The sequence below is a fragment of the Cannabis sativa genome, chromosome 4, assembly GCF_029168945.1.
Source record: "Cannabis sativa cultivar Pink pepper isolate KNU-18-1 chromosome 4, ASM2916894v1, whole genome shotgun sequence".
Classification (NCBI taxonomy): Eukaryota; Viridiplantae; Streptophyta; class Magnoliopsida; order Rosales; family Cannabaceae; genus Cannabis; species Cannabis sativa.
In genome coordinates this window covers 15,792,801-15,808,716 of record NC_083604.1, presented here as the reverse complement: position 1 = coordinate 15,808,716, position 15,916 = coordinate 15,792,801, and the positions used below count along the sequence as shown (strand labels likewise).

General features: G+C 27.4%; 1 protein-coding gene and 1 long non-coding RNA gene across 4 annotated transcripts; both read left to right on the top strand.

The window, feature by feature from the left end:
• Positions 1-464: 464 nt before the first annotated feature.
• On the top strand, positions 465-1,316 carry LOC115713391 (mitogen-activated protein kinase kinase kinase 20-like). The gene has a single exon (XM_030641875.2). The coding sequence runs from the start codon at positions 465-467 to the stop codon at positions 1,314-1,316; it is 852 nt and encodes a 283-aa protein (XP_030497735.2).
• An 8,082-nt stretch (positions 1,317-9,398) lies between these two features.
• LOC115717239 (uncharacterized) lies at positions 9,399-11,519 on the top strand. 3 transcript variants are annotated; one of them, XR_009687271.1, is made up of 3 exons: positions 9,399-9,812; positions 9,909-10,288; positions 11,355-11,519. It is a non-coding gene; the product is annotated as an uncharacterized LOC115717239 (long non-coding RNA). The 3 variants fall into 3 exon arrangements; XR_009687270.1 differs by having other exon boundaries at positions 10,460-11,519; XR_004011716.2 differs by having other exon boundaries at positions 9,909-11,519.
• The last annotated feature ends 4,397 nt before the right edge of the window (positions 11,520-15,916 follow it).

Below are 15,916 nucleotides of genomic sequence, written 5' to 3'. Positions count from 1 at the left end.
TCTATATTTCTTATATATAATATATATAGTGTATATATATTGTATATTATGTTGTTGTAACATTTATTTAATCTCTTTGTTGGTCCTTGTATTGTATTACAATAGAGTTGTAATATTTTGATTTTCTTCCATTGTTATAAAATCTCTAACAAATAAAATATAATAAGAGACAAAGAGAAGATGAAGATTCCATAAATAATAAACGTAGCAAGTATGGTGGATGGGTGAAGGAAAAGTTACTCGGAAGGGGAGGTTTTGGATGTGTTAACTTGATTAAGTTTAAAGAACCTCGACCACCGCACTATAAAGATTTGCCTGAGCTTTTGGCAGTAAAATCTGCACTAAATGATACTTGTTCAAAGGATCTAGTTAGGGAGATGAAAGTGTATGAGTCTCTTGGTTCCAGTCCTTTCATTGTTAAGTGCTACGGTCAATTAGATAATTATAATAAAGGGGAGGTAAATATGGCGATGGAGTATGCATCAGGTGGGTCATTGGCTAGTGCGATCGAGAGTAAGAATAATGGAGATGGATTGAGTGAGTGGGAAGTGAAGGCACACACTTGCTCCATTCTTAAAGGGCTTGAGTTTATTCATGGAAAGGGTTTTGTGCATTGTGATTTGAAACCCGCAAACATTCTACTGGTGGCTGATGATGATGATGATAGTCCTTATAGCGTCGATGGTTTTGTGGCGAAGATTGCTGATTTTGGTCTGGCTAAGACTAGTAGTGTTAGGAGTAATACTGGTGATGATGAGTGCATGAGGAGGTCAAAGGTTGGAGGAACTCTGTATTATCTTTCTCCCGAAGCTTTATTAGAAAATACTCAAGAAGAGGCGAGTGATATTTGGGCAGTTGGGTGTGTGGTTTTGCAAATGTTGACTGGACTAGTGCTGCCGTGGTATGATAACCCCACCGAAAATCAGCTTTCCAGTATAATTAGTATAGACACTCCGTGTAGTGGTTTACCTTCGGATTGGCTTTCCAAGAATGCTTGGGATTTCTTGTTCAAGTGCTTTACTAGGAACCCTAATAATAGACCTTCTGCTCACATGTTACTAAACCATCCCTTTCTTCTCTCAGAAGATGACCAAGAAAATGATCAACAAATAAATCACAATGATATTGACGTTGATGAAGATCATGCTAATGATGGTGATAGTGATGGTGATGGTGATAGTGATGGTGATGGTGATGGTGATGGTGAAGACTCTGAAGACGTCGACGATGGTGATGATGATGAAGAAGAATACGAGGACGACGATGATGATGAGCAGCCTCCCTTTTATGATTCTTGGTTTAGCAGTAGTCCCTGACATTCCATTTCTATACTCGTATATTAATTCATTTTTTCAACTTCAAACATCAATTCCACAATTTTTTATTATCTATAATATATTTCTTTTGTATATACATTGTAATCATTATTATAAGGGAAATTTGTAATATATTTATTTTGTATGTACATTGTCATCATTATTATAACAGAAATTTATAATATATTTGTTTTGTATATACATTCTGATCATTTTTATAAGAGAAATGGGGTATTAATATCTAACTAGTTCACTTTGTTACAATTTAATGTCTATGTTGTAAATTTTTTGGTGGAATAAGTCTTGCTAATGCCGTTTAGGTGCATGAGTTGGTCATTCTTTTGCTAGTTCACGTGGCCACTAATTCAGATTTGTTAAAGAATAAATTTTTTCAAATTAAATCAAAAACATTATTTCCAAAATATTTAGATTGTAATATAAATAAAAAAAAAATTAAATTATATTACAATAAAATTATAAATTAAATAAAAACCAATTAATTGCATACAAAAATTAAAACCAATTAAATTAAAATTTCAACTAAATATAAAATTAATTAATTTGTAAAATATTTTTTCAAAAAATACCTGTCCACTTCGCACCCTAAAATATTTGTAAAATATTGTAAAATAATCAATGAACCTAAATCCCTAAATTGATTGGGTTAAAATAAAAAACAAAAAATTCCTAAATCAATCCTCCAAACTATCACATCTGTCCACTTCGCACCTAATCTATACCCTTTTATAGATTACACTATCCAAGTTCAATTGATATCGTCATTTAATGGTTAGGGGATATTAATAAATCTGCTCTTGGTTTAGGAAGGGTGATGATCATTATTTGTGAAAGAGATTTGTGGTTTTTTGGGTTTGTATTCATGGTTTAAGGAGGAAGAAGATGATGATGTGTGTTTTAGGGTGGCATTTTGGGGTTACCATTTGTTTCTCTATTTTAGTTGTGATTTTATTCTAATTGAGTTTTAACTTTGCTGTAATATTAATTAACAATTAATGCTTTACAAATTTGTTAATTGAAATTAAATAAAAAAGAAAAATTGGAAATAAAGTTATTAATTTTATTTGAAAAAATTATTTATTTAACCAATCTAGTATTTTCATATGTACAAAATTACTATGTAAAAAAAGAGGACCCACAGGTGCACCAAAACTGTAACCGCGGGCATTAAATTGCAATAAAAGTATTAGTGTTGCAAATTTCTCTTATTTTAATTAAGGCTGACAATTTATGTTATTGTGTGGTATTCGTGTCGACATATGTTTATGAGACGACCCGTTTATGGTGAACACGAATACGACATGATTATTAATTGTGTCAAGACTCCAAATACGAACACAACACGATTACTTAGCAGGTCACATGACACAACACGATAACACATTTAATAAACGTGTCATGACACAAACTCGAAAATCACACATTAAAAACACGATTAAATATGTTATAACAAGACATGAATTTGACACAATTAACATAATTATATATATATATATAAAAACACAAATATTGCACATAAAATTCATAGTTTGAATTTATTATTCCTTTTTTTATAAAAAAAAATAAAAAAAAAAAAGTATTTTTATGGGGTATTTTAGAGTTTTTATTTTATTTTACATAATATAAAATTTTTAAAATACTTTTACGTGCTACAATCAAATTATTTTCGAGTTAAGCATGTTTATAATATATTTATTTTGTATGCACATTGTCATCATTATTATAACAGAAATTTATAATATATTTGTTTTGTATACATTCTTATTATTTTTATAAAAGAAATTTGGAGTATTAATGTCTAACTAGTTCACTTTGTTGCAATTTAATGTCTATGTTGTAAATTTTTTGGTGGAATAAGGCTTGCTAATGTCGTTTTGGTGCATGAGTTGGTCCTTAAGTGATAATTTTGATCTACACATGGCTACTAATTCAGATTGTTTAAAGAATAAATTTTTTCAAGAATAATTAGCTTTTTTAGTCCTTGTACTTATGACACTATACTATGATGCCCCTTAATTTATAAGTGTAGTTAAAAATACCCCCTAAAATATATCAGTTGGAATAGTATAATCCTTCTATCTAATTCTGTTAAAATTGACTAAAGTTGACTGTTAAATTAATAATGTGGGATTATACATAGATAATAGTTGAAAAATTATATACCATTAGGAAAATAAATTACAAGTCATAAAAATTACAATCACAGGAAAAAAAAATAAAAAATAACATCCCAAAAAATAGAATATCATTACCTTAATTTTCCAAAAATCCCATGTACTTTCTAGTGATATCCATCTCTTCAAATACTGTAGAACCCTAATTTTACACCTTTTTCTAATTTGAACTGCTAAAAAACGATTGGAATTATTTTAATAAAATTACTTTTATTAATTTTTTTTAAAAGGTTATGAAATTATTTTTTAATCATCTTTCATTGTCAGTTATTATGCCACCTCATAGTCAATTTTCCCTCTAAAAAGAGATGAAATTACTTCTCTATCCTTTGTTATAATACCACATCATCAATACAAACGGTATTTTTAAACAAAATAAACAGAAGGACTAAATGTATGCATATAAAATTATACAAGGACTATTTGTAACAAGCTGAATAGATTAAGGGGCATAATAATATAGTGTCATAAGTACAGGGGGTAAAAAAGATAATTATTCTTTTTTCAAATTGTATCAAAAACATTATTTTCAAAAAATTTAGATTGTAATATAAATAATTTTTTTTTCAATTATATTACAATAAAATTACAAATTAAATAAAAACCAATTAATTGCATACAAAAATTAAAACCAATTAAATTAAAATTTCAACTAAATATAAAATTAATTAATTTGTAAAATATTTTTTCAAAAAATACCTGTCCACTTCGCACCCTAAAATATTTGTAAAATATTGTAAAATAATCAATGAACCTAAATCCCTAAATTGATTGGGTTAAAATAAAAAACAAAAAATTCCTAAATCAATCCTCCAAACTATCACATCTGTCCACTTCGCACCTAATCTATACCCTTTTATAGATTATACTATCCAAGTTCAATTGATATCGTCATTTAATGGTTATGGGATATTAATAAATCTGCTCTGGGTTTAAAAATGGTGATGATCATGATTTGTGAAAGAGATTTGTTGTTTTTTGGGTTTGTATTCATGGTTTAAGGAGGAAGAAGATGATGTGTGTTCTAGGGTGGCATTTTGGGGTTACCATTTGATTTTCTATTTTAGTTGTGATTTTATTTTAATTGAGTTTTAACTTTGGTGTAATATTAATTAACAATTAATGCTTTACAAATTTGTTAATTGAAATTAAATAAAAAAGAAAAATTGGAAATAAAGTTATTAATTTTATTTGAAAAAATTATTTATTTAACCAATCTAGGTGGCGTTTGGTTTTTAAAATTGAAAAAGTGAAAATATTTTTCAAAAACATGTTCTACAAAACTGTTTTATTTTTTAATTTTTTAATTGAGAATTAAAATTTAAAAAAAAATCACTTTCTATATTTTTTTAAATAATTTTTTTTTCTTAATCAATATTTTGAACTTCGATTAGACTCGGACCAAAATCCTCCCACGGCCATGGCGCTGAACCCGGCCTCTGACCTGAACCCGAATTTGATCCCGAATCTAGACCCGACGTAAATAAAATCAAAAAATAAAAATAAAAATAAACTTTACATAACACACTTGTGTTTTCTGTTTTTAAAATTGAAAAACAAAAGTGGTTACAGAACGCATTTTTGTTTTTCAAAAACAAAACTTTTAAAAACAAAACTTTTACTTTCATTTTGTGATTAAAAAATTAAAAAACAAAAGTGTTACCAAACGGCTTCTAATATTTTCATATGTACAAAATTATTATTTAACAATAGAAGAGGGACCCCAACAGGTGCACCAAAACTGTAACCGCAGGCATTAAATCGCAATAGAGTGAACTACTTAGGTATTAATGTCACAAATTTCTCTTAATATTATAATTAAGGCCGACAATTCGTGTTATTGTGTCGTATTCGTGTTAACATGTTTATGACACGACAAGTTTATGGTGAGCACGAACATGACATGATTATTAATTGTGTCAAGACCCCAGACACGAACACAACACGATTACTTAGCAGGTCACATGACACGACACGATAACACATTTAATAAACGTGTCATGATACAAACTCAACAATCACACATTAAAAACACGATTAAATATGTTAATAATAAGACATGAATTTGACACACTTAACATAATTATATATATATATATATAAAAGACAAGGCCGTCTCAAGATAAGAAGAGGCGTAGGGCGAAATTTGAAAAGAGGTTTTATTTTTTTTAATAAAAATTAAAAATAAATATTAATTAAATTTTAACATAATATCAATTTTAATTATTTTATCTCTATGTAATAAATAAATTTTTGCCATACAAGCTAACTCAATAAAGTAATATTTAATTACAATGAACATTTTGTGTTATATATTTTAGCATTTTTTTAAAAAAAAAATAATAAAAAAAAATATATAATTTTTTTTACATACATATAGATTTTCTAAAAAATACATAATAAATATACATTATTTATTATTAATAGTACCATTAAAAAAGTACATAAATATCTTAAAAATAAACGAACTACAGAATAATTTTTTATTTTTTTAAAACAGTTTACTTTAAAATATTTAATTTATTTCTTATCATCTTTTTTTCCTTTTAGACACAACTCTTAATCTCACAAATCACATAACATTCTATTTACCGCTTGTGCCACAAGAGCTTCCAGTAATCCATTAAAATATATATATATTGCAAACTTTTATATATGTATATATACTATATTTAATTTTTTTAGGGCCTCGAAAATTATGGGGCCTATGCCCCGGCTGCCCCACCCTCTGGCCGGCCCTGATAAAAGACAAATATTTCACATAAAATTCATAGTTTGAATTTATTACTATTTTTTTATAAAAAAATAAAAAGAAAAGTATTTTATGAGGTATTTTAGAGTTTTTATTTTATCTTACATAATATGAAATTTGTAAAATACTTTTACATGCTACAATCATATTATTTTCGGGTTAAACGTGTTGACCTGAAAATGACATGCACTACAAAAAATATTAGTCCTATAACGAGAATATAATACCGAGTTAAGTCATCGTTAATGTATTTTCGCACCAGCAGGAGAATGAGAGGTTTTTTTTTTGTTATGTTCCTCTACTGAGGATATATTCTCGGTATTAGTTTTACCCAGGACATTTTATTTCTTTTTACTGTTCAGCTGCTCTTTTGTCTTCCCTAAACCCACATAACTGAAATCCCCCAATCTCATATCAGACCAGTTTTCTTCCTTCTCTCTCAGCTCTAGCGTCCTCCTCCTTTGACGATATTTTCTCTCAACTCTGGCAGTTTGGTCCTCAAAGATACATAATAAGTTGTCAATATCTATATATTACTAAATGTTTTTTTAATTATTTTTTATGTTATTTTTTCCACTTAGAGTTTTTTTCTAACTATATGTAAATTAATTAGGTTGATCTCAATTTTTTTGTTAGCTTGCCTGACTTTCGACTTTCCCTTCCCTTGTAGTTGTGGAAAATGAATCAAATTAAAATCAAGTTTCATTTATTTTCTTCTTTCTTTAGCTATTTTTTATAAGATTTTCGCAAAACATTATTATTTTTCTCTGATTGTGAAGTTTAAAATTAATTTTTGTTTATTTCTGATTTGGTACTGATTTTATTGTTGTTAGTGTTATTTTGATTTGGTATTTTATTTTATCTTTAATTATATCAACTTTTTCTCACAATAGGGGATAAAGGTATTTCCTTTGGTATACTTCAAACTTGACGTCACTTTGATCGCTTCCCTTTGTTATTGTGAACTTGTATGTAAACTTTGTTAGCATATAATCTAAGTCAAGTCACTCTAAATCAAGTCTAAGCATTATTCTCCTCTAATTACTTGCTGATTAATTGATTAATTAATTAATTAAATCTCACTTCTAGCCTAGTGGGAGATTAAATTAATCTTTTTACTAATTATATTATTATAAACTTAGGTAAAAAGCATATATATATATAGGGTCAGTTTGGCACAGCTGTGCTGTGAAAAAAGCAGCTGTAGCTGTGCTGTGAGAAAAAACAGCAGTAGCTGTGCTGTGAGAAAAAGCTACTGAGTGTTTGGTAAATATAATTTTAAAACAGCTGTGAGTTGAAAAAGTTATATATAAGTGTTTGGTAAGCTAAATAATTAAATAGTTGTTAAATATATAATTACTAAAATAGGTATGACATTTGTTATCTAATTTATTTAAATAATTTTATACATATTAATATATTTATAAATATTATTTATTATATTAAATGAGAAATTTTAAAATTAGATAAGGGCAATTGGGTCAAGTAAAATATTCATTAAACCAAAATTATAGCTTCCCTTAAAAGCTAAAATCCCAAAGCTAGGGTGGATCAACTTTTCCTAAAAGCTATAAATTTTACTTAAATGTTTGAAAAAACTATTTTTTTAAATTTTACCAAATACATATTAACTCATAACTTTTTCTAAAAATGATTTTAGCTTTTTAAAAAGCTCTCCCAAACGGGGCCATATTAAATTTGAATATCTGCAACAAAAACAACCAACTGGATTATATAATAAAACAAATCCCATTCATTTTGCAATTTATTCACATTTTTTATGTATATATAGGCATACATTTCTACATTATCTATATATATCTTTATATATTAAAAGTGTCTATCTAACGACATTTCTTGGTTTAACAGAATATACTTAAAAATAAAAGAATATTCTGTTAAATTTAACGATTAGGTTTGATCTCCCGTTAACAAATAAACCCAATAATTAAACCAAAAAAATTAAACAATCTTTTAAATATTAATAATCTATTTTTAAATTAAAAAAAAATCATCTTAGCCACATATCTCTCTAACAAACCTATATAAGGAGAATATTAATAATTTTTTTTATTTATTTTTTAAAAAATCTTTATTTTTTTGATTCTGATGCATAATGTGATGTTATTCTTTTTAATTGCTTTATTAATTTCTTTTCTATTCTAATGTGAATAAATTTTTGGCAATAGAGAGTCATCAAATTAGTCCAAGTGTTTGCACTCCATAATCTATATATCTATCTATAATATAGGTCATTACTCTTTTTTTTAACCTATTAATTTTACAGGTATAATTATTAATTTTAATTAATGATAAAATTTATTTTTTCTATTTTTCTATCATATAAGGATAACTATTTTTTTATTGTTATTATTTTTTTCACTATGATGTTTGTAAATATTTTTTTGACTAAATAATTATTAAATATTAAATAGATTAATTAAAAATATCTAAATCATATACCATTTAAATTTAAATTTGATTAGATTTAATTCTGTATCTACTTTCTCATTATTTGTAATTGTTCTAAATCTGATCGTGCAAACTCATATATTAAACACAATACTCCACCTTGAAACTGTTCTCTGTTTTTTTTCTTTCTTATTGGTTGGTGTTAATTCGCCATGATGATTCAAGTGTCATGGTTTAGCAGAAATACCATTTCTATCTTTAATTTTTTCAAATATAAATATTTAATTTTTTCAAGAAAAAAATTTGTAATCTTTAAAAATAAAATACATTCAAAATCTTAAAAAGACCAAAATCTTAAATAAAACTAGCAATACGTGGCTCGGCACGTACATTCACCTAGTATATATATATATATATCTTTATATATTAAAAGTGCCTATCTAACGGCAATTCTTGGTTTAACGATTCTTTTTTTTATTTAGCCTTATTAACTTAACAGACTATTAACGTTAAACGTTAACAAATAAATAAACCCAATAATTAAACCCAAAAAATTAAACAATCTTTTTTTAAATTAAAAAAAAATATCTTACCCACATATCTCTCTAACAAATCCTACCATTTTTGAAATTTTTTTACACGACTTCATTCAAATTTCAAAAAATAAACCCAATAATTAAACCCAAAAAATTAAATAATATTTACGATTAACTTACATATATTCAAATTTCAAAAAATCATTGATTGAGAATGATTAAGGATCGGCCATTACTGTAGAGAATTGAATTGGATTTCATCTCAGCAGTTTATTTATTTGCCATTTTTTTCTCTCAAATTCAAATCTCTATTGCGATTTACCCTGTATTTGAATTCTTTGAAGAATAAATTAAAGCAGCCCAGAACGAGAAGGATGAGCAGTCGATTGGATAATCCTCTTCAATACGATGGAGCACAATTGCTCCGATTGGTCCGATTTGTTGCTCTGATTGATCTAATTCGGTCAAGGCCAGCACGATAATTAGTTGAGGCTCTTCAATACAGCAGTCGATTGGTGGAGGCTCTTCAATACGATGGAGCACGATTGCTCCGATTCGTTCAAGGCAAGCATTACGAGCAGTCGAACTACAACAGACTCGTTTGGTACATATCTTCAATTGTTATATTATGCTCATAATCAAATTCTTCTTTTTTTTTCTTCACCCCTTTTAAATTGTGACCAGTTTCCTGCCTGTTTAGGGGACATGTGCAGGACTTATCTTCTTTCAGATAAATCTACAGGTTGGTTTTCTTGTGTCTGATTATGAATAGTCTATGGTTTGTTCAATTTTAAATTTAATTATTTGTTTTTATGTAGAAAATATGTATGTTTTGAAATGTACCGTAATTGAAATGAGCACATAAATTCTCATATGGGAATTTAGATTAATTTTGGGATATATATATATATCATATCTATCCAATAAAAAAAAGAGTGGAAAAAGAAATTGAACTATTTAGCGGGTACTCCCGATGAATCAAGAGATGGTGTTGATCGAAGTGATGTGAAGCCTTTACAAATTATTCAGCCAAAAGGTCAAAGCTTTTGTGTCAATGGATACTTTATTGAATGGCAAAAGGTAATTATTTATTTATTTGGTATTTGTAAGTTTAAGTTATAAGTGTTCTTTTTGTTTATGAAATTTCTATTGTCCAATTCAATCTTATTATTATTCTATATTTATCTTTTTAATTTTTTAATTTACGTGATATTATTTATATTTATTCTTCTAAAATAATTTTGAATACAGGAACTTTCCCATGAACAATTTGTCTGACCCATGGCCCCTAGAAATAGAGATTTTAAACAAATTAGAAGTATCGTATGTAGTACGGATTGTATATCATTCCATTTATCTATTCCACTGAGATAAATCCTAATTTCTTTCTTTATATTGCTTACTTGACAGTGGTATTACTAATTGTGGGGTTAGTAAAGAGATTCCTTCTACCTTTGAAAATCTCTAAAATTTACAAGAATTGTATACTGTAAATAATCAGGCGGTTGAAAGATGTATTTACTGCAAGCTCTTCTCTTTGATTTATCATTAATATGAAGTCTCTTTCAATCTTAAGTGTAACATGTTTTAATCATAATCATAAGTACAGTTCATAAGTACTTCTAATATTACTAATTTTTTAGTATTATTAATAACAATGTGTACATCATAAGTTTATATATACAATTATGACATTCTTAACAAGTCTATTTTTATAAAACAAATAATAAAAATAATTTACAATTAGTTACCGAATTTTTTTAAAAAAATCACTAAAACTTAAATAAAGCTAATATTTACGTGGCTCGCCACGTAACTTTCGTAATTGCAGTAATGAAGCAGTGTTAGTATACATTGTGGCTTTATAATGAGGAGATGAGATTTCAGTTAGCATTGTTAAAATTCATGACTTCTGGTAGGCTGACAGTGGTAGCTTCTTAGGAATACTTGTACACATTAATTTTAATTTTGCTCTGTTTTAGACTCCATATCTAAGATTTCTCCTTGGTAGTGAGAATGTTCATTCAAGTGTTAGTTATTCTTAATTTTGTAATATTTGTAATATATATCTAAGATTTCTTCTTGGTAGTGATAATGTTCCTTCAAGTGTTAGTTATTCTTAATTTTGTAATATTTGTTTTTCCAGGTCAAAGATGTTCTTGCTGCTATTATTTTAAGAGCTGGAACAAATGCAACATATATTATAACCTTATTATTATTGTTTCCAATATGTTTTTACTAACATTTGTAGTTTAATTTAAACTCCATTATACTGGACATAAAAGTTTAATTTAAATTTATTATTCAAATCTCTCTAAATTAAATATTATTTATTTTTGATTCATTTATTTCCTTTCGAACTCATAATATAATACTTAATATAAAACATAGCCTACGTGCATCACACGTAACAATATACTAGTATATATGTATACTGTTGTATGTTTATCCCTTTGCAATTATCCTTGTAACTTTCTAGTTCCATCTTTTGGTAGTTAGTTAACAGTTAGTTAACTAACTATGTTAGTTAATTCAGTTGTGTCCTATTATAATGTGCATATGAGATATTTTTCGAATAATTCATGTGCTGAAATTATCTTTTTTGTTTTGTTTTTTTTTTTCTAGACCAGCGCTATAGCGCAGGAATTGGGCGCTATAGCGCCTAGCACAATTTCTATTATGCCCATGATTAGTATTTTGGCCATAACTTCTTCAATACAACTTGGAATTGGACGATTTAAGATATTTTGGAAAGCTAAGAACGAGATCTAAAACTTTCATGTTGAGCTCCAAGTCCAGTTCTGCTTCTAAGGTTGCCAAAATTTACAATTAAGTTTTGTTTTGTAAAACCGAGCTCGATGACTTTTACTATTTTCCACCAAAATATGCTAACATCCCTCCAAATGACTTCAAATACATGATTAGTCTTCAAAATAGCCTAATAAATTATAATTACAATAATCAATAATTTAAAGAATCAATTTAAGAATATAATAAATAAATTAGCTATATTTATAAGGCAAAATATCGACTTATCATCTGCCTACTTAATTCAAGCATTGAACATGGTTCCTCATTGTGATGTTGCCCCTTCCGTGTGGAACAAGAAAATTCTTGAACTCCATAAAGTCTTGTTGTGGAGCATTCTCTCTAATGAGCTTCCCATTCGCAAAATTATTTGGCAACGAATGACAATTGAAGATACGACTTGCCCTTTTTGCGGGGGAGCGGATGAAACCATGGAGCATCTCTTTCTGTATTGTAATTTGTCTTACCACTTTTGGCGATCGTCATGTGGGGACTCGTTCCAATCAATGAATCTGGAGCAAGAATGTGGGTCTGGGTGAAATTTTTGTGGAACCTTAACACAAGGGGAGCTAATGTTAATGAGATTTTCTTGTATGCGTCTATTGTTGTTGACACGATTTGGAGAGCTCGCAATGATAAAGTACATAGCAACAATTTAAATACCATACAACATTATATTGACTCTATTAAGCATTGTTATGCAGATTATGTCTTATTTATCCTCCCTACGCCTGCTGTTACCACTGAGATTGGATGGTCCCCCCCTTTGAAGGACTGGATTAAAATCAATTGTGACGTGAGAAATGGGAGGGAGACCATGTGTATGGCTGTTGTGGCTCGTGACCATGTGGGCTCGTTTGTGTGGATAGCTGTCAACAATGTTTCTTTTTCAGACTCTCTCATTGGTGAAGCTGCTGCTTGTTTACTAGCTCTAGAGATTTCAGTAGCTTTGGGCTACAATTTTGTGTTTATTGAGAATGATTCATAAATCACCATCAACGCTCTTAGAGGAAGTTCACCAAGATGGGAGATTAATAGCTATGTTAGTAGGTGCATTTCTTTTTCTAAACTGTTGGTGGATTGTAATTTTATTAAGATCCCTCGCTGTTGTAATTTTGTAGCCCATAACGTGGCTAATTGAGCGTATGCCAATAAACTTTTTGTTTTGATCGAGGTGTCGGCAATTCCATAAACCATTTTATGTAATGACGATGAGGTCTAATTTTCGTAATCTATCAAATGCTAATCATCAATATATATATATATATATATATATATATATATATATAAAGGAAAGCACAAAGGGAGTTTAGGTGGCAACCTATTATTTTTTCTTCTTATTTTTTCTATTTTATCACACATTCTCTTATTTTATTTGAGAAATACACTATACATATAAACTAAAAGTCCCACATCATTTAAAAATCGTTTAGAAGTTATCCATATAGGTTATAAGTAGTAGTTTTATCACTTTACTTTCTTTTATCTAAAAAAATATTATTTTTTATGAGTAATTGAATAATTTCTTACTCTATTTTTTTATATACATATTTATTTATATAAGTAATTATTTATTTTTTAATAATTAACTTTGTAGTAATAATTTTTAATTTTATATATATATGAAATAAATTTTGGTTTAAAAATTTTATTTTACTATTTTAAATTTTTATATGTTCGAGTTAAAAATAATTTTTTATAACTAAAATTAATTTACCAATCATCACTCTATATATCAATATATCAATCATCAATATATATAAAGGAAAGCAAAAGAAGAGTTTAGGTGGCAACCTATTTTTTTTTTCTTCCTATTTTTTATATTTTATGATACATTCTCTTATTTTCTTTGAGAAATACACTACACATATAAACAAAAAGTCTCACATCATTTAAAAATAGTTTAGATGTTATCAATCAATATATAAATATATATATATAAAGGAAAGCAAAAGAAGAGTTTAGGTGGCAACCTATTTTTTTTCTTCCTATTTTTTCTATTTTATGATAAATTCTCTTATTTTTTTTGAAAAAAAAAATACTACAACATACAAACAAAAAGTCCCACATAATTTAAAAATGGTTTAGATGTTATCTATGTAGGTTATAAGTAGTAGTTTTATTATTTTACTTTCTTTTATCTAAAAAATATTATTTTTTTATGGGTGATTGATTAATGTCTTACCCAATAATTTTTATATATATATATTTGTATAAGTAGTTATTTATTTTCTAATAATTAACTTTGTATAATAATTTTTAATTTTATTTTATATATTTATGAAATGAATTTTAATTTAAGAATTTTATTTTACTATTCTAGATTTATATATTGTTAAGTGATCGAATTAAAAATAATTTTTTATAACTAAAATATTTTCTCTTATATATATATAAAGGAAAGCATATTTTTTTTCTTCCTATTTTATTTTATTTTATGACACATTCTTTTATTTTCTTTGAAAAATATACTACACATACAAATTAAAAGTCTCACATCATTTAAAAATCGTTTAGATGTTATCCATGTAGGTTATAAGTAGTAGTTTTATTATTTTACTTTCTTTTATCTAAAAAATATTATTTTTTATAGGTGATTGATTAATGTCTTACCCAATAATTTTTTTTTTATATATTTTTTTGTATAAGTACTTATTTATTTTCTAATAATCAATATATATATATATAAAGAAAAGCACAAAGGGAGAAAATATTCAAACGACACCACAAAACAAAATATAAAAACTTTAATAAAAAAATAGTTAAGCTATTTATTTGTATTAAGCAAAAAAAGTCTAGATAGTCTTTTAAAAATAACTACATCATCAGATACAAGGTCAGTTTATTAAATTTAAAAATAGTTAACTTTTTCATTTATTTTATTATAAAAGTACATGTAATTTCTTTGTTAATTTTACAATCTTTAATGTTTCTCATAAAATCACTATCTTTCTATATATTTTAAAAATAGTAAATTATATTTATAATTTTAATACTATTACTTTGTTTATAATAACACAAATTAAAATATTATATTTTAGATTATATCACTCAATATAATTGCAATATATATAAAGATTACAAAAATTAGACAACTCGCGCGGCTTAGTTCCCTAGTTTAAAAAAAAAAAAAATTGGGGAATAAATTTGGAGTTGACACGTGGCAAGCAAAATTAACGGTGATTCTGGATATTAAAAGGGGAAATTTCATTTTCAATGCTTAAAAAAACACCCTCTAACAAAATTTAGACTCCTAATTAATTTATACAATCAAATGCTATTATTTTCAATTTTTACCCAAACTACCCTCCCTTTCATTTTCATTCTCTCTCTCTGTCTCTTTCTCTTCCTCACTCTATCTTCTTCTTCCTCGCACCACCGAGACCAACCAGACCCAGGCACCAAGACCACCCAACCACCACTACCGAACCTCCTTTCCTCCACCACCGAACCTCTTCATCTATCCAAAAACCCAGACGAAACCCAGAGGCCCAAGACCGATCGGACCTCCATAGCACTCAAGCATCGAAAAAACCAGAGGCCCCGAACCTCTGTCTCCGTCTTCATCTTCGTGTTTATTTTTTTTATTGGATTTTTTTTATTACATTTATCGATAGGTTATCGATAGGTTATCGATAGTTTATCGATGACATTTATCGATAGGTTATCGATAGTATATCGATGACATTTATCGATAAGTTGTCGATAGGTTATCGATGGGTTATCGATGATTTCTGTTTGCACACAAAAAAAGCAGTGCGCAGACAAAACCATCGATAAACTATCGACAAAGTATCGATAATTCCATTTTGGCCAGAAAACCATATCCTCCACCACCATCTAATGTCTCAAACAAATACGAATTCAATGAGCTTCTGATTAGGGGAGGGTTAAGTGGGC

What these genes read in the sequence shown, in the direction of transcription:
- LOC115713391 (XM_030641875.2), top strand. Translation starts at nt 465, where the DNA reads ATGGCGATGGAGTATGCATCAGGTGGGTCATTGGCTAGTGCGATCGAG.